The sequence below is a fragment of the Mandrillus leucophaeus genome, unplaced genomic scaffold (genome assembly GCF_000951045.1).
Source record: "Mandrillus leucophaeus isolate KB7577 unplaced genomic scaffold, Mleu.le_1.0 Scaffold1276, whole genome shotgun sequence".
Classification (NCBI taxonomy): Eukaryota; Metazoa; Chordata; class Mammalia; order Primates; family Cercopithecidae; genus Mandrillus; species Mandrillus leucophaeus.
The window spans coordinates 212445-235446 of NW_012101165.1; the positions used below are offsets into that span (position 1 = coordinate 212445).

Genomic DNA, 23002 nt, shown 5'->3' on the forward strand with positions numbered 1-23002 from the left:
TTTCTTTCTTTCTTTCTTTCTTTCTTTCTTTCTTTCTTTCTTTCTTTCTTTCTTTCTTTCTCTTTCTTTCTTTTCTTTCTTCCTTCCTTCCTTTCCTTTTCTTCCTTTCTTTCTTTTTCTTTCTTCCTTCCTTCCCTCCCTCCTTCCTTCTTTCTTTTCTTTTCCTTCCTTCCTCCCTCTTTCTTTTCTTTCTTTCTTTTTCTTTCTTTCTTTCCTTTCTGTCTCTCTTTTTCTCTCTCTTTCTTTCTTTCCTCTTTTTCTTTTTTGGTGACGTTTGGGCCATGCTGGCATTGGTATTATACTAATTCTCTTTTCATTGTCTGACCTCTTAAGAAACATGATCCCAATATTTACAACACTGAAATTAAGTTAGTTCTATCTCAATATAAGCAAAACAGTAAACTCACAGGTAAAGTCAAAGATTAATTTTTTTTGAGAGCGAGATAGAGTCTGTTTCTGTCACCCAGGCTGGAATGCAGTGGCACGATCTTGGCTCACTGCAACCTCAGCCTCTCAGGTTCAAGCAATTCTCCTGCCTCCGTTTCCCAAGTAGGATGCACTACAGGCAAGTGCTACTACACCCAGCTGATTTTTGTATTTGTAGTAGAGACAGGGTTTCACCATGTTGGCCAGGCTGATCTTGAACTCCTGACCTCAGGTGATCTGCCTGCCTCGGCCTCCCGAAGTGCTGGGATTACAGGCGTGAGTCACCGCGTCCTGCCCAAAGATGAATTGTTAGCACTCCAGATTGCAACACACTTAAGTTGCACGTCAGTCCACCTCTACTCAGAGTGATGCTCCCCTGGATGATCTATTATTGTGAGCAGCAAAAATCATGGTTGCCAACATCAGCAGTCAAGGGGAAAAAAAGTGACAGTGACTTTGAATGGTGGATAATCTATGATGTATCCAATTAGCACACAAAAAAGTGTTGCTTCCATTTTCTATTTTGGGGAACTGAAAGCAAAGATAACATATGGCTTTTGTATTTTCTTGCCTTTTAAAATGCTTTAAAATCTTTTGTTGGTCATGGGACAGTGGGTAACAAAAACTGAAGTTAATAGGCCTTTACTATGGGGTTTTGTATTAATCTGACAAAGAATTAGACTGTTTAATGTTTGCTGTAGCCACTGGTATCGAAGGCTTGGAATTCCTCTAGGATCTTTGTTTTTGTCTCTCCTGTTGTCTTTAGGATTTCCAAAGAACAACTTATCAGATAGAATCTGTGTCTTTCTTGCTGCTCTATCAGCTGTAAGCCACTGTGATTATACTGGAGTCATGTTGGTGTGGTGGTAAGGTATGGGGGAGAGGAAGTATCCTATAAACTTATTTTTAAATCTCAGTCTAAGTGGGCCTGTGTTCCTGGGCTGTGACCTTAATAAGTGTTTCTTAGCTTTTCTTCCTCCAACCCTCCAGTGAGACAGGAAGACTATAGGAGGCTGGAGTTGCAGAAATATCCCTCCCCCAAAATGGGATAAGGTTCTGGTAAAGCCTGTTCACCTTGTGAACTTAGCAGAGTTCCAGGCTTAACATCAGTGACTCTATCTTGGGCTACTGACTCCATGCTGAACTGCTGATGAACTTTGAGACCAACAAGGGAACTATGAAAACCAAGTTCTTTTGCAAACATCTGTGCTCTCAACAATACAAGGGAATGGATCCCAGTCTTGAAGGGATTCTGTATGTAGTTTTTCCTTGCCAACTGATGCAAATGCACCATGCTACGAATGATTACAGCCTTCTTTGTTTGGTAAACCAATGAAAAATCTGACAAACAACTTATGTAATCTGAGTAAATTCCTATAAATGTAAGGCCTCTTGCCCCTCTTGGGTGGTATGGTCTCTGACTACTACCCAGGTTGCAATTCCTATTCTGAATAAATGCTTCATTTGTCTCTAACCTATTGATTTTCTCCTTTTAGAGTTAACACCCTAAGAGAATAGGCCCTTGTTATGGAGAATGCTCTGGGTGTATTTCACAATGTTTACTCTTCTTCTCTCCTTCCCAGAGCAACTAAGAGGTCTTTCTTGGCTCTATGAGAACCTGGTGGGATTCCTGAAGATAAAGTCCATGAAAGTGAAGCTCCATACAAGACTATGGCCACCAGGAGTTTCTCACTTTCAAGCTAGTGTGCCCTCAGCCTCTGGCAATTTGTTAAAATCACTGTTTAAATGTTCCTACCAGTTTATGATTCTAGCAGCTTCTGCTTCAGACAAGCAGATCTCAGCGGTGACTCCCTGGATTCATCTGTCTCTTCAGATTTCAGGGTGATGGTTTACTTGTCAGCCTCCGTTCTCTGATGGATCCAATAAGATGCTGATTTTTAGTTTGTTCGGCTTTTTCTTGTAAGGACAGGAATGTTGACTTTCAAGCTTTATTCATGTTGGAGCTAAAACAAGAAGGACCCTTACTGTCTGCTTAAATAGTAAGTCTATGTTTTCTTCTAAGAGTAGTTTTAACTCCTGCATTTGTTTCTATGATCCATTTTCAATTATTTTTAGTGTATTGTATAAGGAACAGGGCCAACTTCATTCTTTTGCATGTAGATATCCAGTTGTCCCAGTACAATTTGCTGAAAAGACTATTTTTTTCCCCATCCAATTATCCTAGCATCTTTGTTGAAAAATCAGTTGAAATATATATAAAGTTTATTTCCATATTTTCAATCCTATTTCATTTATCTATATATTTACCCTTAGGCCAGTACCACACAGTCTCGATTACTATAGCTTGGTAGTCAGTTTTGATATCAGGAGTCCTCAAACATTGTTCTTTTTAAAAATTGCTTTGGTTATTCTGGGTCCTTTGCATTTCCATATAAATTTCAAGCTTGGTTTGTTAGTTTCTGCACAAAAGGTGGCTGACATTTTGATAGGGATTGCACTGAATCTGTCAGTTTGAGGAGTATTGCCATCTAGCAATATTAAATCTTCTGATCCATGACCATAGAGTTATCTTGCCATTTATTTAGAGCTTCTTTAATATAGTTCAACTGTTTTTTGTAGTTTTCAGTTTATAAGTCTTGTACTTCTTTTGTAAAATTTATTCATAAGTATTTTGTTCTTTTTGATGCTAATGTAAATGGAATTGTTTTCTTAATTTCATTTTCAAAATGTTCATTGCTAGTGTATAGAGGTATAACTGATTTTTATAACAGATTTTTGAAGATGTAATTCACATACCATACAGTTCATTCATTACAACTGATTTTTGCCTATTGATCTTTTATCCTGCAACCTTGTTGAACTCATTTAAATATTAGTGCTAATAGTGTGGTATGTGTATGTGTGTGTGTTCCTTCAGATTTTCTGTATACAAGAACATATATTCTACAGATAGAGATGGCTTTGCTTTTTTCTTTCTAATCTGGATGCCTTTTATTTATTTATTTATTTTTTGCCTTATTGCCCTGCCTAAGCCTTCATTATAATGTTGAATAGAAGTGTTGAGAGTGAATATCTCTGTCTTGTTCCAGGTCTCAGGGAGAAAAGCATTTAGTCTTGCACTACCAACTATGACATTAGCTGTAGAATTTTTGAAGATGGCTTTTTTTTTTTGGTAGAGGAAGATTCTATCTTTCCTAATTTGTTCAGTGTCTCTTTTTTATTATGAAAAAAATGTTGGATTTTGCCAGATACTTTTTCTGCATCTATTGAGATGACCATGTGTCTTTTTCTTTATATTCTATTAACATGGTATATTATATTGTTTAATTTTCATAATTCCATATGTTAAACTAACCTTGCGTTTCTGGGATAAATCCTATTTGGTCATTGTGTATAATCTCTTTTGGTTTGCTAGTATTTTGTCTTACTTTTTCATTCTAATTCTTAGTAGATATAGAAGTTGGTTTAAAAAAAGTTCAATTTATTTGGTCCCTGAAATCTTAACAATTACCTTTTCTGAGGAACCTTTTCTGATTTGCTCCTAACACACAGACAACTCCCATGTAACCCCATAACACAGTAAGTAGCATTTGTTTCATATTACTATGTCTATTGACTTGTCACCCACTCTGCTATATTTTATTTACCATTGTACCCAAGTATCTAGCACAACCACTCACTATTACAAGTTGGCACCTCTGGGAAGCAGAGAAACATCAAATTTTTTTAAAAGAACGTGAACAACAATGGAAAGATTATGTAACAAAGGTTGAATATAAGAGAGTGGCTAAACCATAGAATAGTTTCAGGATGATTAAACCTCAAATAAACTAAGATTTGAAGAAAATGTTGACAACAAAATTTTACATAGCTATATTCAGAATAAAAATATGCCAGTGAACGTTCAGATTTATACTTTGGAATTATTTTGTAATACTTATGGATGACAAAGAGCAGAGTTCCTCAGCTCATAAGTTACTTTTCTCTTTTCTATTAAACAGAGTTTTCCTCTAACTGGAAAGGGGAGAATAAATATTGAAAGAGATGAGAGAAATCATAAGGCTCTGAATGAGTTCTCCCATCCCAGACATATTACATTACAAGTAAGGAAAGCATTTACATATAAGATCATAGAACCGTTGACAATAGTCTTTTAAGAAGTCAAGGAAGTGATTTTCCTCTCCACCCTAAATGCCCAACTTCTCAGTTAAGACTACATCATGATTTAAGAATTAATTTATTTAAGAAATCATTCTTGCAGATTTCCAGGTGGATTAGATTCCCTTCGCTGAGCCAGCAGACTAACTTGTGCATAACTATGATTCAATCTATCTCACTCTTATTTTAAGGAACTGTTTGAATCTTATTAAACCTTGGTGCTTATTCCTTAAATGATGAGTAGCTAGTCTAGCTGAAGAGAGGGAGAAGTATGTTTCAGGCAGTGAAGTCAGTATGAGCAGAAGCAAGGAGGTGAGAAGACTGATATATGGTGAGGCAACAAGATCATCTTTGTAAAGGTCAGGGTCACAGGATCACTGGAAGTCTTTCGTGTCATGTTAGAGAACTTGGTTTCTATGCTGCAGCTAGAAGTTGTCAAAATTTTTTTTTATTTCTCAGAGCAGTGTCAGCAAGATGGCTGACTAGAAGACCCTAGTTCGCACCCCTCAAAAAGAACAATAAATAAACAATGAATAAACAATTACACGTGACCTGTGAACAACACAGGTTTGAACTGTGTGGATCCACTTATACATAGATATTTTTCAAGCAAACATGGATCAAAAATACAGTATTCAAAGGATGTGAAACCCGTGTACATCAAGGGTCAATTTTTTGAAAATGTGGGTTCTACAGGGCTGACTGTGGGACTTGAGTATGTGTGGATTTTGGTATACATGGGGGTCCTGGAACAAATCCCCCACATATACTGAGGAGCAACTATACGTTTAATGAAAATAACTAAGGGAGCACACCAGAGTGCATGACAGGAGTGACAGAAACCCTGGTGAGTGCAGAAACTAGGGAAAGCTATATAGAAAATGGAAGGAAACGCCAGGCCTCTACCACCCCATCCTCCAAACACGGTCAGCTGGGAACCAGGAGGAACTTCTTCCTACAGCAAGGAAGAGAAAGCAAGAGGATCCCAGCAACCTCCATCAACACATTGGACACCCACTGACTTCACCACTGGAGTCCCCTGCATTCCTTACAGGCACAGTTCCTCCTCACAGCTGAAGGAGCTTCCTGGACTCCACTAGCTGTCCTCCCCACGGAGAAGGAGCTGTCATTCTGGAACTGGAACTACAGCAGAAGTATGTCTTGCACCAGGGGTAAGTAGCTATAGCTCCCCTTCATCCCTGAGACTAGGATCTATAGAAACACCCCAGGGCTGGTGGTCCAACATCCTCAAACTGAGCTCCCTGAAACTCAACTGAAGCTGTTACGCTCTCCCTCCCCTTTCATCCTTAGAGTGAAGCTTAGGTGGTACCCTGCCTCCTGGGAAAACAATACCTTGGTTGCTCAGTGTAGTCATGCCTCCCCAGTGCCTAAGTTAAAGCAGTACACTGTATCCCAGGAAATGGTGCCTTGGTCACTCAGAGTGGTCATGTACCCCAGTACCTAAGCTGCAGTAGTGCCCTGTATCCCAGGGAAATGTTGCCTGGGCCACCCAGAATAGTCACAGCCCCCAGCCCTGAGCTGTAGCAGTACATTTCCACCTGGAGGATTGGTGTCTTGGCTAAGCTGAGCAGTTGTGCATCCCAGGACTGAGCTGATGTAGTACCCTGTGTCCCAAGGAAATAGCAGTGGCTGAGCTGAGACACCCCACCCTACAGGCCAAACAACTAGACTATTCTGTTTCCCTAGAGTTGAACTAGCCCCTTAGAGTCTGAGCTGCTGAGATACCTCCTCCCTGGAAAATGGAGTCATTGCTCTGCTGGGCCCTCTAGGGCCCAGATGACAGCTGTACTTCACCACTCTGGGGTACTTGCACCTGGTCTCACAGAGTCTGTGATATACCAACCCTCACTATTCCAGGGTCTAAAGTCACTACTACACAGTGCTTCATCCACTGGAATCTGGGTTATCACTGAGTCCTATTGCCTCAGGTTCCTGAATTGCAACCATATCCTGCCTGCTAGGCTCAAACTTCCAGAGTGCTCCTTCCTCCCCAGGGTCAGGCCAGTGCTGAGTCCAGCTTAGGAGTAGAATCACAGCTACAACCTGGCCCCATGGGATGCTTCAGATTCATAGACCCTGGCTCTGTGGGGGAACCTATATCCAACACTGCCATAGAGAATGAACATGCACCAGAAGATCCAGGTGCCACAATAGTTTCATGAGTCCTTGAGTCTAAGACCCTGGTCCCACAACCACTCCAAGCACCTGCACCTGGAACCCCATACCACTGCAGCTGCTTGTAGGTTGTGTCAGGTCTGACAACAAGAGGGATCTCTTCAGCTAAGTCTCCTCAGTATGGGGAAAACAAAAATAGGAAGACCTCAAAAGCCCTTAAGAGTGAAGAGATTAACAACCTTTGCTGCTGCTGCCACAAACCTCTACAGCCTATACCACTGAGGCAACCACAGTTACTGCTTATGTTGAACACAGATGAAAACTTCATGGAGACTATACCACTGCATCTATCCAGAAACAAGTCAGCACATCCTTCCCAAATAGCACACAGATACCCAACTGCAGGTGAAAGTCTCTCTACAAAAGCCACTCTGGAAAGTTTGGAAGGGGCAATCATTCCACCAGATGCACAGGCATCAATACAGGGACACAAGCAACCCTAAAAAGCAAGGAAATATGACACCACCAAAGAACCATAATAACTTTCATAACCAAACTCCCATGAAAAGGAAATCAACGAATTGCTGGAAAAAGAATTCAATGAGAAACTGAGGAAACTCAATGAGATACAAGAAAATACAGACAGATAATTCAGTGAAATTAGGAAAACAATTCATAATATGAATAAGAAATTCAACATAAATAGATATAATAAAAAAGAATTATCACGGCTGAAACATTCAATGAATGAAATAAAAATTACAATAAAGAGTTTTGATGGCAGACTTAATCAAGCAGAGGAAAGAATCTCTGAACTTAAAGACAGGTAGTCTGAAACACCCAGTAAAAGGTTAAAGAAAAAAAGAAGAATGAAAAACAGTGAAGAAAGCCTGCAAGACATATGGGACACCATTAAGCAAACAAATATTCATATCATGGGAGTTCCAGAAGAAGGGAAAGGTATAGAAAACCAATGTCTTGAAATAATAGCTGAAAACTTCCCAAGTCTAGGGAGACATATGAGATCCAGATCCAGGAAACTCAAAGTTTCCCAAATAGTCTCAACTGAAAAAAGGTTCTCATCAAGGCACATTACAGTCATATTGTCAAAAGTCAAGGACAAAGAATTCTAAAAACAGCAAGAGAAAAGCATCAAGTCACACACAAGGGAATCATCATTAGACTAACAACAGATTTCTTTGCAGAAACTTTACAGGCTAGAAGAGAATGGGATTATAATTCAACGTGCAGAATGAAAAAAAAATTGCCAGTCAAGAATATGAGACCCAGCAAAGCTATCCTTCAGACATGGGAGAGAAACAAAGTCTGTTGTAGACAAGCAAAAACTGAAGTAATTTATCACCACTAGACTGGTCGTACAAGAAATAATCTAGGGAATACTACATTTCGAAGGAAAAAGATAATCACTATCATTAAAACCTATAAAAGTATCAAACTCACTGGTAAAACAGATATACAAAAGAGAGAAAAGAATTAAACCTTATCAGTATAGAAAACCATTAAATGACAATGATAAACAATAAGAAGGAAAAGATCAAAGGACATACAAAACAACCAGAAAACAACAAAATGATAGGAGTATGTCCTCACCTATTAATAAAAACTTAAAGGTAAGTGAATTAAATTCCCCACTTAAAAGATATAGACTGTCTGAATGGATTTTAAAAACCAACTATATGCTGCCTACAAGAAACTTACTACACCATAAAGACACATTTAGACTGAACTGAAGGGATGGAAAAAATATTCCACACAAACAGAAACCAAAAGTGAGCAGAAGTATCTATACTTATATCAGATAAAACAGACTTTAAGTCAGAAACTATAAACAAGAGACAAAGAAGGTTCTAAGGATGAAGGATCAACTCAGTAAGAAGATAGAATGATTGTGACTATATATGCACCCCACACTGGAGCACCCAGAAACATAAAGCAAATATTATTAGATCTAAAGGGAGAGATAGAATTTGATATAATAATATCAAAGAGGACTTTAACACATCACTGCCATCACTGGACAGATCATCTAGTCAGAAAATAAAAAAGAAACATTGAACTTAAACTGCGCTTTAGAACAAATGAACCTAGTAAACATTTACAGAACATTTCATCCAACAGGTGCAGAATACACATTCCTTCCATCAGCACATGGAACATCCTCTAAGACTTATGTTAGGGAACAAAATAAGTTTCAAGAAATTTAAAAGAACTGAAATGATATCAAGTATCTTTTCTGACCACAATGGAATAAAACTAGAAGTCAATAACAAGAAGATCTTCCAAAATTGTATAGTTACATGGAAATTAGACAACATACTTCTGAATTACTGCTGAAGAAAGTAAAAAAGAAATTACAAAATGTATTGAAACCAATGTAAATAGAAACACAACATACCAAACCTATGGGATATAGCAAAAGCACACTAAGAGGAAAGTTTATAGCAATAAATGCCTATATCCAAAAAGTAGAAAGATTTCAAATAAGGAACCTAATTATGCACCACAAGGAACTAGAAAAGCAAGAACAAACCAAACCAAAAATTAGTAGAAGGAAAGAAATAATAAAGATCAGAGCAGAATAAATGAAATTGAGACTAAAAATTATAAAAGATCAATGAAATGAAAAGTTGGGTTTTTTTTTGGAAAGATAAAATCAACAAACCATTAGCTCATAACAAAGAGAAAAAAAGAAAAGACCCAAATAAAATCAGAATGAGGAAGATATTACAACTGATACCACGGAAATACAAGGATCATTGGAGACTATTACAAACAACTGTACTCCAACAAATTAGAAAACTTAGCAGAAATGAATAAATTCCTAGACATGTACAATCTACTAAAATTAAGCAAAGAAGAAACAGAAAACCCAAACAGACCAATTATGAGTAATGATTGAATCTGTAATAAAAAGTCTTCCATTGAAGAAAACCCCAGGACTTGATGACATCACTATAGAATTCTACCAAACATTTAAAGAAGAACAAATATCAGTTCTTCTCAAACTCTTTTAGAAAATTGAAGATGAGGAAATTCTTCCAAACTTATTCTGTGTGACTAATATTACCCTGGTATCAACCAGACAAGGACACAACAAGAAAAAGAAACCTATTGGCCCATGTTCTTGATAAAAAAAGATGTAAAAATCCTCAAAAAAATACTAACAAACCAAATCTCCTAAATCCAGAAGCACACTGAAAAAATTATTCACCATGATCAAGTGGAATTCATCCCAGGGATACAAGGATGAATCGATATACACACATTGATAAACGTGATACATCACATCAACAAAATGGAGGACAGAAACCCTATGATCATCTCAATATATGCAGAAAAAGCATTTGATAAAATTCAACATCTCTTTGTGACAGAAACTCTCACCAAATAAGGTATGGAAGGAATGTACCTCAACACAATAAAGGCCATACAAGACAAACCCACACCCACTATCATACTGAGTGAGGAAAAGTTGAAAGCTTTTCCCCTAAGATATGGAACAAGATAATGATGCTTACTTTTGTTCAACATAGTAATGAAAGTTCTGGCCAAAGCAAATAGGCAAGAGAAAGAAATAAAGGGCATCCAAACTGGAAAGAAGGAAGTCAAATTGTCCCTGTTTGCAGATGACATGAGCTTATATACAGAAAACCCTAAAAGCTCTATCAAATACTCCTAGAACTGATAAATTTAGTAAAGTTGAAGGATACAAAACCAACATATAAAGATCAGTGGTATTTCTATACCCCACCAACAAACCATCAAAAGAAGAAATCAAGAAAGCAATCCCATTTACAATAGCTACAAAAAATAATACCTAGGAATAAATTTAGCCAAAGAGGTGAAATATCTCTACAAGGAAAACTATAAAACACTGATGAAAAAAATTGAGGAAGATACAAATAGACATCCCATGTTCATGGACTGGAAGACTTAACAGTGTGAAAATATCCATACTATCCAAAGTTATCTGTTGATTCAATGCACTCCCTATCAAAATACCAATAATATTCTTCACAGAAATGGAAAAAACAATCCTAAAATTTGTACAGAACCACAGAAGACCCCAAATAGCAAAAAGGATAAATCTGGAGGGATCACACTACCAGACTTCAAAATGAAGGCAATAGTAATCAAACCAGCATGGTTAAAAACATAAAAACAGATATGCAGACCAATGAGACAGAACAGAGAACTCCAAAATAAATCTACTTATTTACAGAAAACTGATATTTGACAAAGGTGCCAAGAACATTCATAGGGGAATGATATTCTCTTCAATAAACTGTGCCAGGAGAACTAGATATCAAAATACAGAAAAATGAAACTGGACTCCTATCTCTCACTGTAAAAAAGGTCAGTTCAAAATGGACTAAGAACTTAAATGTAAGACCCCAAACTATGAAACTACCAGAAGAAAACATGAGGGAAATGCTTCAGGACATTGGTCTGATGAAAGATTTTATGGATAAGACCTCAAAAGCCCAAGCAACTAAAGCAAATATAGGCAAATGGAATTCTATCAAACTGAAAATCTTTTGCACAGCAAAGGAAGCAATCAACAGAGTGATGAGATAACCTGAAAAATGAGAGAAAACATTTGCAAATTATCTGACAAGGGATTAATATACAGAATATATAAGGAACTTACCTCAATAGCAAAAATAAACAAAAATAACCTACTTTAAAAATGGGCAAATGAGCTGAACAGACATCTCTGAAAAGAAGACATACAAACGGCCAACAGGTATATGGAACAATGCTCAACAGCACTAATCATCAGAGAAATGCAAATTAAAACCACAAGGTGACATGATCTCATATCTGTTAGAATAGCTATTATCAAAAAGATAAAAGATAATAAGTATTGGAGAGGATGTGGAGAAAAGCGAATCCCTGCACAATTTTGGTGGGAATGCAAATTTATGCAGTCATTTGGAGAATAATATGGAGGTTACCCAGAAAACTAAAAACAGAACTACCATATGATACAGCAATCCTACTACTGGGTATATATCCAAAAAGAATGAAATCAGTATGTCAAAGAGATATCTGCACTCTCATGGTCATTGCAGCACTATTCACAACAGCCAAGATATGGAATCAACTTAAGTGTCCATCAACAGATGAAATGATAAAGAAAATATGGTATATATACACAATGGAATGGTATTTAACCATAAACAAGAACAAAATTCTGTCATTTGTGGCAACATTGATGAGCTTGGAGGACATTACGTTAAGTGAAATAAGCCAGCCACAGGAATATAAATACTGCATGTTCTCATTCATATGTGGAAGCTTAAAAAGTTGATCTCATAGAAGTAGAGTATAGAATAGTGGTTAATAGAAGCACAGAGGGATGGGGGTGGAAAGATAGTCAAAGGTTGCTTAACAGATACTAATTGCAGCTACATAGGAGGAATAGGGACTAGTGTTCCATAGAACTATAGAGTGACTATAATTAACAATTTATTATGTATTTTCAAATAGCTAGGAGAGCAGATTTTGAATGTACCAAACACAAAGAAATGATAACTGTTTGAGGTGATGCTAATTACCTCAATTTGATCATTATACATTGCATATATGAATCAGAATATCACACTGTACCCCATATGTACAATTATTACATCAACTAAAAATAATAATAAAAGGAAAAAATTTTGAGTTATAGACCATTATTGAAAGAAACATTGCATAAGAAAACTATTCAGGATGAAATAGACTTGGTACAATTATTATGTCAACTAAAAATAATAATAAAAGGAAAAAACTTTGAGTAATAGACCATTATTGAAAGAAAATTACATAAGAAAGCTATTCAAGATGGGCTAGGCCCCAACTGCTTGGCCTCCAACCAATTTTCACTGTGGCCCCCATAGTGGTAACTTGCAAAGTGTGGTCTGCAGGCCATCAATGCCAGAATTATCTGAAATCCCATATAAACAATACAAATTAAGGGGTGACATCAAAGACCTACTCAGTCAGAAGCTGAGATTTACATAAACTCTTTTGGTAATTCTTTTGTTCATGAAAATTTTAAAACCAGATATTCTATAAGACGACTTGCCAATAATCTTTAAAAATGATGGTGTTGCGAATGACAAAGAAAGGCTGAGCCAATGTTCCAAATAAAGAGAATAAAGAAATATGATAATTCAGTGCAATTCACGATCCTGAATTACACCTTGAATTAGATAGTAAGTTTGCTCTAAAGAACACTATTGGGACATTTGGCAAAATTGTATTACATATGATACAAAATCGTGTTGTATCAAGTTGAATTTCCTGATTTTAATGTAAGAGAATGTTCTTTTTCTTAGAGAATATAGGTGGAGGTTTTTAGGGGTACAAGAGCATGCTACAACTTGTGGATAATGGGAAAAAAGATAGACTGATTATTTTAATAGACAGAGAAAGTTTTTTTTACTATTCTTGAAATTATTTTAAAATTAAGTGTAAAAAGAAATTAAAATGAGAAAGAGAAAGCCTAAAGAAAAGCCAGTGCCAGTCTTAGGGCAGTGTCAGTCCAGCCCCTGTTAGATGACTGGGAATCACTAAAAGGCTTTAGGTGGTGATGTTGCATAGTCGGATTTGTGTTTCTGGTAAATCACTTCGATGGTAGTATGAAGGGTGTAATTAGAATGACAATATTGATGGCAGGGAGACGGACTAGAAAACTGTAGTACTTCTGGTAAGTGGATGATGATAAGAATCTGAAAAGAATGATGGTAGTTAATGATGGTAGTCAAGATAGAGAAAAAGAGATTCTGAGGTAAAATCATCTGGATTCAGTGGTTGACTGGATATGGGCGACAGAAGTGAAAGTGAGAAAAAAGGATACCGATCAGATTTGTAGCTGGAGTGGTTATAGAGATAGTACTGCCATCAATGTTATTGAGAATATGTGAGGAAGAGTATTTAGTGTGGAATTAGATGAATTTGAATTTGGATATGTGAGACAGCTGTGTGGAGATGTATAGCAGATAGTTACATACAGGGTCTGAAGCTTTGACAAGAGGTCAAATATATGTATCTATGTATATGCATATGCATGTATGTATATATACGCACATATGTATTCACACATGCATATATATATAGAGTATAACAATATGACATAATAAAGATCAATAGTTCGTGAAAGGCTGAATCTAAGAACGTTAAATTTAAATTTAACAGGAATAAATTTAAGGTCAAGCATAATGAACCAAATAGCAAGTGAAGAAGTAGAGAATGGAGGAAATACAACTTAGCAGTAGCACTATGAAAATAAAACGTTAAAGGTTTGAATATATGAAATCCAATATGTCAATATTTTAGGATAATTTTCAAAAGAAGAAATATAATCTTAAACCGCATTAATGGAAACCTAGTATCTATAAAGGAGCAAATAAAAATGAAGATATATTTTGCACTCATTAGATAACATCTACAATACTGTGCTCAGTTTCATTTAAGCTTGAATAGCAACAAAAAAAAGTAAAATAAAATGGTAAAGGGACTTGAATCACGGTGTGTTATGGATGGTTGAAAGAAACACAGAACGTTTCAGGGAAATAAATGACAACTTTTTAAAAAAACAGAGAAGGTATTACAATTGCATTATTTCAAGGAGAATTGGGGAAACTGCATCAGTCAAAATTATCTACCTTTAAGGTTTCTTCACTATTTTGTGTTATTAGAGAGGACAGATTAAAAGAAGTGGATGAAATTTACAAGGACATGTATTTTAAACTTTTTATTGTTAAAGTTTATTGAAAATAAACTTTTTCAATGCTATAGCTCTTTAGCAATGGAATGAATTATACTGCAGTTTAGTAAAGTACTTGTCACCAAGTGTAGTCAGCCAGAGGCTGGATGAGCCTGGGGCCTGTCATGAGCAGGTGAGACTAGAGCACTCTCAAGGCCTCTCTCTGCTCTAAGACTTGGTGAGATGCGAATGAAAAGATTAGACAATGAGATGAATATTCTTTTGTTTTGGTTTTGACTGGATGAAATTAAAAGAAAGCAAATTGACATACAGTAAATTTCTACTGTTTCCCCTGTGTCTTTCTAGAGCTAGAGAGAAAAATAACATTCAGATCATAGGGAACCACTCATTACTGTCTGTGCCTATTTTACTCACCCAAACCTTGATTAGGTAACTGTCTTCTGAAATAATCAACCATATAATCACCTGGTTCATTTGGCCTTGTATCTAGAGAAGATGATAAAGATCATAGTAGCATGAAAATAATTAATTCGTCCATTTACATTTCATATTTTTCATCTTTTTTCAAAGTGACAAATGCTAGTAAATAACTTGTAGACAGCAGTTTAGTTCAGTGAAATTAAAATAAGCAGTCTTCAAATGTTACAAATTTTTGTTGCATTTAAAAATGTTCATACCTTTTGGGTCAGCAATTCCTTTTCTAGGAATTTGTTATAAAGAAATAATTAAGAAAACACACAAATAGAGAGTTATAAAGTTTTCATTGTTGTTTACAATAGGAAAAAAATTGGAAACAAAATGTAAGTTTAACACTGGGGATGGCTTAATTAATAGAATGGAATACTTTGCCACCATTTATTTACATATGAAGAGGTTTATAATATACTGGAATTTAAAATTAAAAAGTAAGTTGCAAAATAATGCGATGATTATGTGATTCATTAACATGGTGTGTATGTGGATGAATATGGGAAAGCGTTTAAAAAAAATTCTAAAATGTAATTTTTGCTTTCTTTTGCTTATCTTTATTTTTAATTTTTGACAGTAAAATGTTAACAAAAGAATACATAAAAGCTACTTATAAAAAGCAGCTGAATATGCCTAGCTGACCATTATCAGAAAAAATAAAGTTTAAGTGAATTGACTATTTTAATTATAATAGTATTCTCCCCTTTCCTTGGCATGGTTCTTAAGTTCTTATCTCCATTTATATTTTTTATTATTTTGCTACATCATAAACTAAATGGATATATGAGTGTGTCTGTGTGTGTGTGTGTGTGTGTAATTAGGTTACCTCAAATCCTTTTGGGAAATAGGTAGATAAAAATGAACAATAAATTAATATATATATACACACATAAAATTAAGTATTTTAGATAAAATTAAAATATTGCCTAAATTATATGATTCCCCCTGCAAAGGACCTCAACTAAAGATAAGATGACAGAAATTAAGAAAGAAAAAAAAAAAAACCAGTGATGCTAGAGCGTCAGTTAAAGATTCACATCAGACTTAGCAGGTTGCAGTAGAAGCCAATGAACAGTCTATGAATTAATTTGTCTCCTGGGCTCATCTTCTATTAAATTATGAAATGGGAGGAAAAAGATGGTTTTTAAAACATAAAATCCCTTTCCCTTTGGGGGCAAACTTTCAAAACCTTGGTGATAGCCCTCAAATACGTGGACCTCTCTATTCTCCAATGTAATTAACCACTCCTTTCCCTGTGCTCCCTGGGGACCCTGAACAGACTACTGGCATTGCGTCTATGACACTGCACTTGGCTTGTTTCTTTCCTGATTAAAGGATGAGGTCCTGCAGGGATGAAATGGTATCATATACATTTAATATCCCTAGCACCAAGCACAGTGGCAGCCTCAAAGTTGTGGCACCAACAATTCCTAGATGAGTAAATGAATTAACTGTTTATGAGAAGGTAGAAGCAGAATATTACCTTTCACATCAGAATTTGATTGTTTGTGCCTTTGCAGTAAATGTCCTCTATCATAAACCTAATGGAATGTAGAATCAAGGAAAACAATGCTATTTTATCAACATGAAATGGGGTATATTTCCTATACGATTTATAGTATTGTGCATTTTTAACAAATATTCCTCATTTCATCCTTACAGGTTTAGAATGACCAAAATTATCTTATAAATCAGAATCTTCTAATATTTTTCACTACACTATTCTCCTGCATCAATGAGTAGAAGAAAATATTGATACTATATTTTGGCAGTAAAGGAGGCTTAAAATTTTTCCACATCACATAGAATTTATTTGTAATAAGAAAGAGACCAAAAAAACGGTATTCTTATAATCTCACTTACTTAAATTAGAAGAACAAACATATGGGAAGATAAAAGTGTGAAATGGGTGAAAAGATATAAAATTACGTAAAATATATAAACAGATTGCAAAATTGTGCTTATATATAAAAAGATGAGGCCGGGCACGGTGCACACCTGTAATCCTAGTACTTAGGGAGGCCGAGGCGGGCGGATCACTTGAGGTCAGGAGTTCGAGACAAGCCTGGCCAACATGGTGAAACCCCGTTTCTACTAAAAATACAAAAAATAGCCGTGCGTGGTGGCGTGTGCCTGTAATCCCAGCTACTTGGAAGGCTGAGACAGGAGAATCGCTTGAACCTGGGAGGCAGAGGTTGCAGTGAGCTGAGATTGCGCTGCTGCACTCCAGCCTGGGCGACAGAGCTAGACTCCATCTCAAAAAACAAAACAAAACCAAAAACAACCCATAATAAAAGTAGACTATGAAATGGAGTTAAAAGCTCAAACCCACCTCTTCATATATATAATTGATTTGCAGCAAAAAAAATGGGCAAAATCAGTATGAAAATGGGAGAAAAATGTAAATATCAAAATTTGATTATTGAAGAAAGAAACATTCTAGAAAAAATTACGCAAATTTAAAAGTAGTGATATTATGTAATCACCAGGCATTGGCAAGACAAGGAGTGAAATCAGGCTGAAGAAAATTAGTAAGACTTGATTTGATAAACTCTTGTAATTTTTGGCTCCCATCTCTTGAGTGAAATGATTCTGTGAGCCATAATAAACGATTACACTTATCCTACAGAAAAATATCACTAGGTCAGTGATCTTATGTACATGAGCTACAATTTCTAATCACAGTAATTTATAATTGTTTTTGTTGAAAGTCTTCAGAATCAACAAGTGAGTGTCATGGTGGGAAACAAAGTTAACTGAAATATTTTAAAATTTTACCAATATTATTTTAGGGATGTATTGATATCTTATAAGCAAACAAAGTAAGAAATAGTCAGTTCAAGAGCATGAATTTAAGTTGCCCTCAGCCATTTACCTGAGTGAAAATGAGATTGTTCACTCTTTCTGTGAAAGATGGGTAGGAATTTCAAGGTAAGTGACCACAATCTCCTGTTAGCTTATGGGCAGACTTAGAATGTATGCAACTTGCTCAAAGCATTTGACCAAATGAAGATTATTTTCCATTTGGAAGTATCTAACATTAAATATAATGATTTCATACAATTTTAAAAGCTCCAATCAAGAAAGATGCAAATATATGAGCATTTAATATAAAGGGATTTATAATATTTTACATTAAATGTAGCTTGGATAGGTGAAGAAAACCACTCTATGGATATATTTGTGAGAACTAAATAAATATGTGTCTTGCAATACATACATTAAAAAAAAATCCCCTAACAAAACCTATTTTGGTTATTGGGTCCTGCAAATGACTTAACACAGGGGTATCAATGAGAGGATTTGTTTACCAAAAAAAATTTTTAATTCCTATTCATATGACATTCCTGAAATAATGTAATTCTAGAAGGGAGAGCAGAGGGAAAGGAGCATCACTCCTTTATAGCCATCTCTGCTCCCTGCAGTACTAAGCCTCTGATGTTGGTCCTCAGGGGTACAGACTTAGGTATATCCACATTCACTTGGGATGACAGTGCTAAGGCAGGGCTCTCTTTGTCTCTTTCCCTGACCACATTCAGCTCTGCTCTTCAGACTAATTCAATCAAATTTGGACTTCTTCAAAAGGATAGTTGCAGAGGTCAGTGTTTAAGATTTTTTCTGACTCCAGTAAGGCTCCTCCTAGCTGTTTCTTTCTCCAGTTCTCTCTGGCAAACTAGTCAGTATTCAATTTAGCTTGTAGCTCCAATGAATCTACCAGTGTTGTTACAGTAGGTAGCTAATAAGGCATGAGCAGGGCAGGAGAGGGCTCCACCAAAACCCCACTAGGAATGTCAGGCATCAAGTGATGGTCAGGCGGTTAACTGTCTCTCTAAAATAGTAATTGGTTGCAGCCAGCAGCAGGGAAAGGTAGTCTTCCTACAGATAGGAAACACCTGAGACTAGTGATCAGCTGCTTCCTGATGAGATCTCAGGCGTGGGCTCAAGCATGCGTAGTAAGAAACAAAATGGCAGAATTTAACTGGTATATGAACTTTTTAAGATTTGACTCCAGGGCATGAGGCAGAAAAAGAGGCTGAAGCAAGTTTTAGGGCAGGAGTGGAAGGCAAGAACTGATGCTGCTGCAGACCCGTACAGATTTGCTGCTGGTAAGATAACTTCCACCAGTAATATATTTGTCCTCCAGAATTTTTTTTTAAGCCATTAATTGCACTGGTTTTGAGACTGTCCTTAAGCTTAACTTCTCTTTTTCTGGAAGAGATTAGGAGCTATCTGTTTTATGACCTAGTTTTTCATCAGGGCAAAATTTATAAGCTATGGCTTATGAGCTGGGGGTGGCGGAAATAGCACTCTTCCCTCCAAGTGATACCCTGCTTTAGGAGCTGAACTGTAGGTGCAGGGGAGGCAGTAGCCTTAGGTCTCCTCCATTTGCCTCTCCCAGTGTGGAACCATCATTTTACAAACCAAGATAAGGGCAATCAGCCCAAGAATGCTCAGTGGTGGAGCACCTGAAGTAGAGCCTCTGTCTCATCAATGGGGACTGGGAGAGGAAGGCAGCCCCCATCTCTTGTCGGCACTCACCTGACTTAGCAACAGGCAGCTGGCGGAAGAATAAGAAACACTGATATTCTGCCCCTCCTGAGATAGCCCTTTGGTAGCTCTGGGGAGAGGGAGCCCTAACTTCTTGTCTACACTAGTGTGGAGTTTCTGTCTTACTGAGCTGGGGAGTCCGGTGGGGGGAGGGGAAGAGGCAGTCTTGATTGAAATACCACAGGCTCTCACAGTTTTTAATGAATTTTAGTAGACTTTCTTGAATAGATTTTTGTTTCACTTGCTATATAACCTTCAGACCATTTCAGAGACTTTAAATATCTGTTGTTGTTTGTTGTTGTTGTGGATAATTTCACTAGTTTTGCTGGTGAATGGGTTTGCAGAGCTTTTCCTGCTGTCATGGTAGAAGCTGATCTTTCAGTTCCACTATTTTTATTTTTATACCCTTATATTCCCATTTAATTTTTCTTAATTTCTTTATTCTTGCTACCCTGGATGCATCTTTGTAAGCTTCCTCAAATACTTTTTAGAGTAAGGTAAAAGTACAAATGAAATTTAAATATGGCATCTTAATAAGGGCCACCTCTCATCTGTCAAGGATCTTTTGTGTTTTTATAAACAGTAAATAATATGAACAAAATTTTACTTCTCCTGGGGGAAAATTCGGGTATAAGAAGTGTAAGAGAAAATAGCTTGCCGTTCTCTTTCATTCATTTAAAAAAACTTTTAATAACTAGATCAGTGAAGATTTACCTCTTGTCCTTCTCTGGCATTTTGGTGGCTTGCTGTAGTAGAATTCCTTTCCTTCTTTGTTTTCAAATGTTTTTTCTAGTAAAAGAATCATACTTAAAATCAATATTTAATCAACATATCAAAGAGTACATATGCAGACATGAGACTGTTATGAGATTCCCACTTATAAGAAGATGAGAAGTACTTTATCCCTCCCACTAAGTACAACCAAAAATTCTGGGTATTACATAAGAAATTCTAAAAGATGGAAAGGAGAAGGAGACTAGCTAGGGAGTTCAAGGCCAGAAGAGTGGCATGATGATGAGTTCACTGTGTTTCCTTTTTGCTTCATACGTTCTCACTTCAAAGCTGGAGAGGCTGGCAATCCAGAAATTCCAATGAATGCAATTTTTAAAAATCCCTACATAAGCCTGTTGCTTCTAGCCCAAGGACCAGGAGAGGGACAGCCTAAAGAGACCAAAACCTTTTAGATAGTAACTATTCTACTCCAGCCTAACACCACAGAAATGACTGTGACTCCTACACCCACCCATGCCAACAAAAGCTGATTGGGAGTGCCCCAATCCCTTCTTCAAGGTAGTGTCAGGGAAGGCTAAGCAGGGGGCCAGGCAAATAAGCATGTGAAAAGATATTCAACATGGTTGAACTGTTATGGAAATGCAAATTAAAACTACAATGAGATAACACACTTGTCAGAATGGCTAAAATAGAAAATAGTGGCAACACGAAATTTCAGTGAGGATGCATAGAAAATGGATTACTCATAAACTGCTTTTGGGAATGGAAAATTGTACATCCATTTTGGAAAACAGTTTGGCAGTCTGTTAAAGAATTAAACATGTATGTACCATAACTCCCATACCATCTACCAATTGAACTCTTGGGTTTTTATCTCAGGGAAATGAAGACTTATTTCACATAAACCTGTACACTAATGTTATGTTCATAATGGCCCCAAACTGAAAACAACCCACATGTTCTTCAACAGGTGAATGGTTAAATAGGCTATGGTAAATCCATATCGTGGAATACTGCACAGAAATAAAAAGGAAGAAACTATGGATGTATGCATCAACTTGGGGGTGGGGGATGAGTATTCCAAGAGGTAGGCCAACTGATAAAAGCCAATCCCAGCATATTACATATTGTGTGATTTCACAGGGATGTGGAAAAACATCTGTGAATGATACATTTACAGAAATACGGAACAGATTTGTGGTTGCCAGGGGATAACTGCAAGGTAAGGACAGCAGGGAGTGGGTAGGGCTTTAAGAGGGCAATATGAGGGATCCTTATGGTCATGGAAATGGTCAGCATTTTGACTGCACGAATATAAATATCCTTATTGTAACACGGTGCTATAGTTTTGCAAGATGTTACCATTAAGGGAAACAGAAAACAGGGTCCCTGGCATCTCTCTCAATTATTTCTTACAACAGCAAGTTAATCAAAATTAAAAGTTTAATTTTTAAAAGTTAGAATTTAATTGGTATTATGTTTTATCTGTTTATTCTTTAAAAGTTAACATTTTTATAATGCTAGAAAAATATCTTGATAAAGATGCCTATACCCAAAATATGGCCCATAATCAATGTCTGACCATTGTAGGGATTCATTTAGTTTTTGAAAATGATCACACAGAATATAAACTTGCTCTTTTTACTGTTATTTTTTACTCCAGAGGGTGTGTGTGTATGTATAACTGCCTGAATTGTGGGCATGGGTATGAATATTTATCCATGAGTGTCCTGATATATATATAACTTGGAAAGACAAGGTGTTTGTGAAGTAAAGACTTGCATGGTATTTTAACAAACCCACTAGAATATTTGAGTATAATCCTTTAAAGTATTGAGGGTGGAGAAAGGAGAAAGGAAAAGATTGGCAAATGGAGGGAAAGGGAGAATGTGATGGCACAGGAGAGAATATGGGAGGAGGTAAAACATTTATTCTTGTGCTATGTGATTGTTTAAAATTTTTTTGAATTTGGACTTTGTTCAAATTTGTTGTTCATGTCCCCAGAACTCATTCCCTCTTCTTCTGGCAACTGTCTCTAATTTTGTTAGGGAATTTAATCCTACCCACTCTCAGTTCTTGGAGTCTGGGTGAATCCTATGAGGGTTTGTCAAAGAACCCAGGCTGAAGCCAATCAGCACAGTCCATCCTGTTAGTCACAGTGAGTGATTTATGGGTTGACACATGTCTAAACCAGCCTGATAAGAATCATCTTTGCTTTTTTCCCTCCAGCTTTATTGAGGTCTAAATTGACAAATAAAAATTGTATATATTTAAGGTGTACATGATGTTTTAAGTATACATTTTGAAATTATTACCACAATCAAGCTAATTAACACATCTATCACCTCACACAGTTACCACTTATTTTGCTTTTCGTGATGAGAATACGTAAGACCCATTCTCTTAGCAAATTTCAAGTATAAAAAACAATATTATTAACTCTAGTCATCACGTTGTACATTAGGTCTTCAAAATGTATTCATCTTACAACTGCAAGTTTATACCCTTGACTAACATCTCCCTGACCCCTGGTAATGACCTTCTATTCTCTATTATGTCAACTTTTTTAGATTTCACATAGAAGTGAGATCATGTACTATTTGTCTTTCTGTGTTTGGCTTATTTTACGGAACATAATGTCCTCTAGGCTCAAAGGCTAAATGATATTCCAGTATGTACACACACATACACATACCCCTCATCTTCTTTATCTGTTCATCCATTGATAGACACTTGTTTCTGCATCTTGGCTATTGCGAATAGTACCGCAATAAACATGGGAGTGCTGATATCTCTTTAGTATCTGGATTTCCATTCTTTTAGATAAATACCAGA

The 23002-nt window shown here is 36.4% G+C and overlaps 1 protein-coding gene across 1 annotated transcript in view; it reads right to left on the bottom strand.

Annotated features, from left to right (window-relative positions):
• The window catches only part of AGBL3 (ATP/GTP binding protein-like 3), a 146141-nt gene that overhangs the window by 34296 nt on the left and 88843 nt on the right, over window positions 1-23002 (bottom strand). Inside the window, exons 13-15 of the mRNA XM_011972153.1 lie at window positions 20150-20224; window positions 16371-16428; window positions 14834-14905 (exon numbers count right to left, since the gene is read on the bottom strand). Coding sequence (XP_011827543.1) covers window positions 14834-14905; window positions 16371-16428; window positions 20150-20224 — 205 coding nt within the window. The remainder of the gene's footprint in view (window positions 1-14833; window positions 14906-16370; window positions 16429-20149; window positions 20225-23002) is intronic.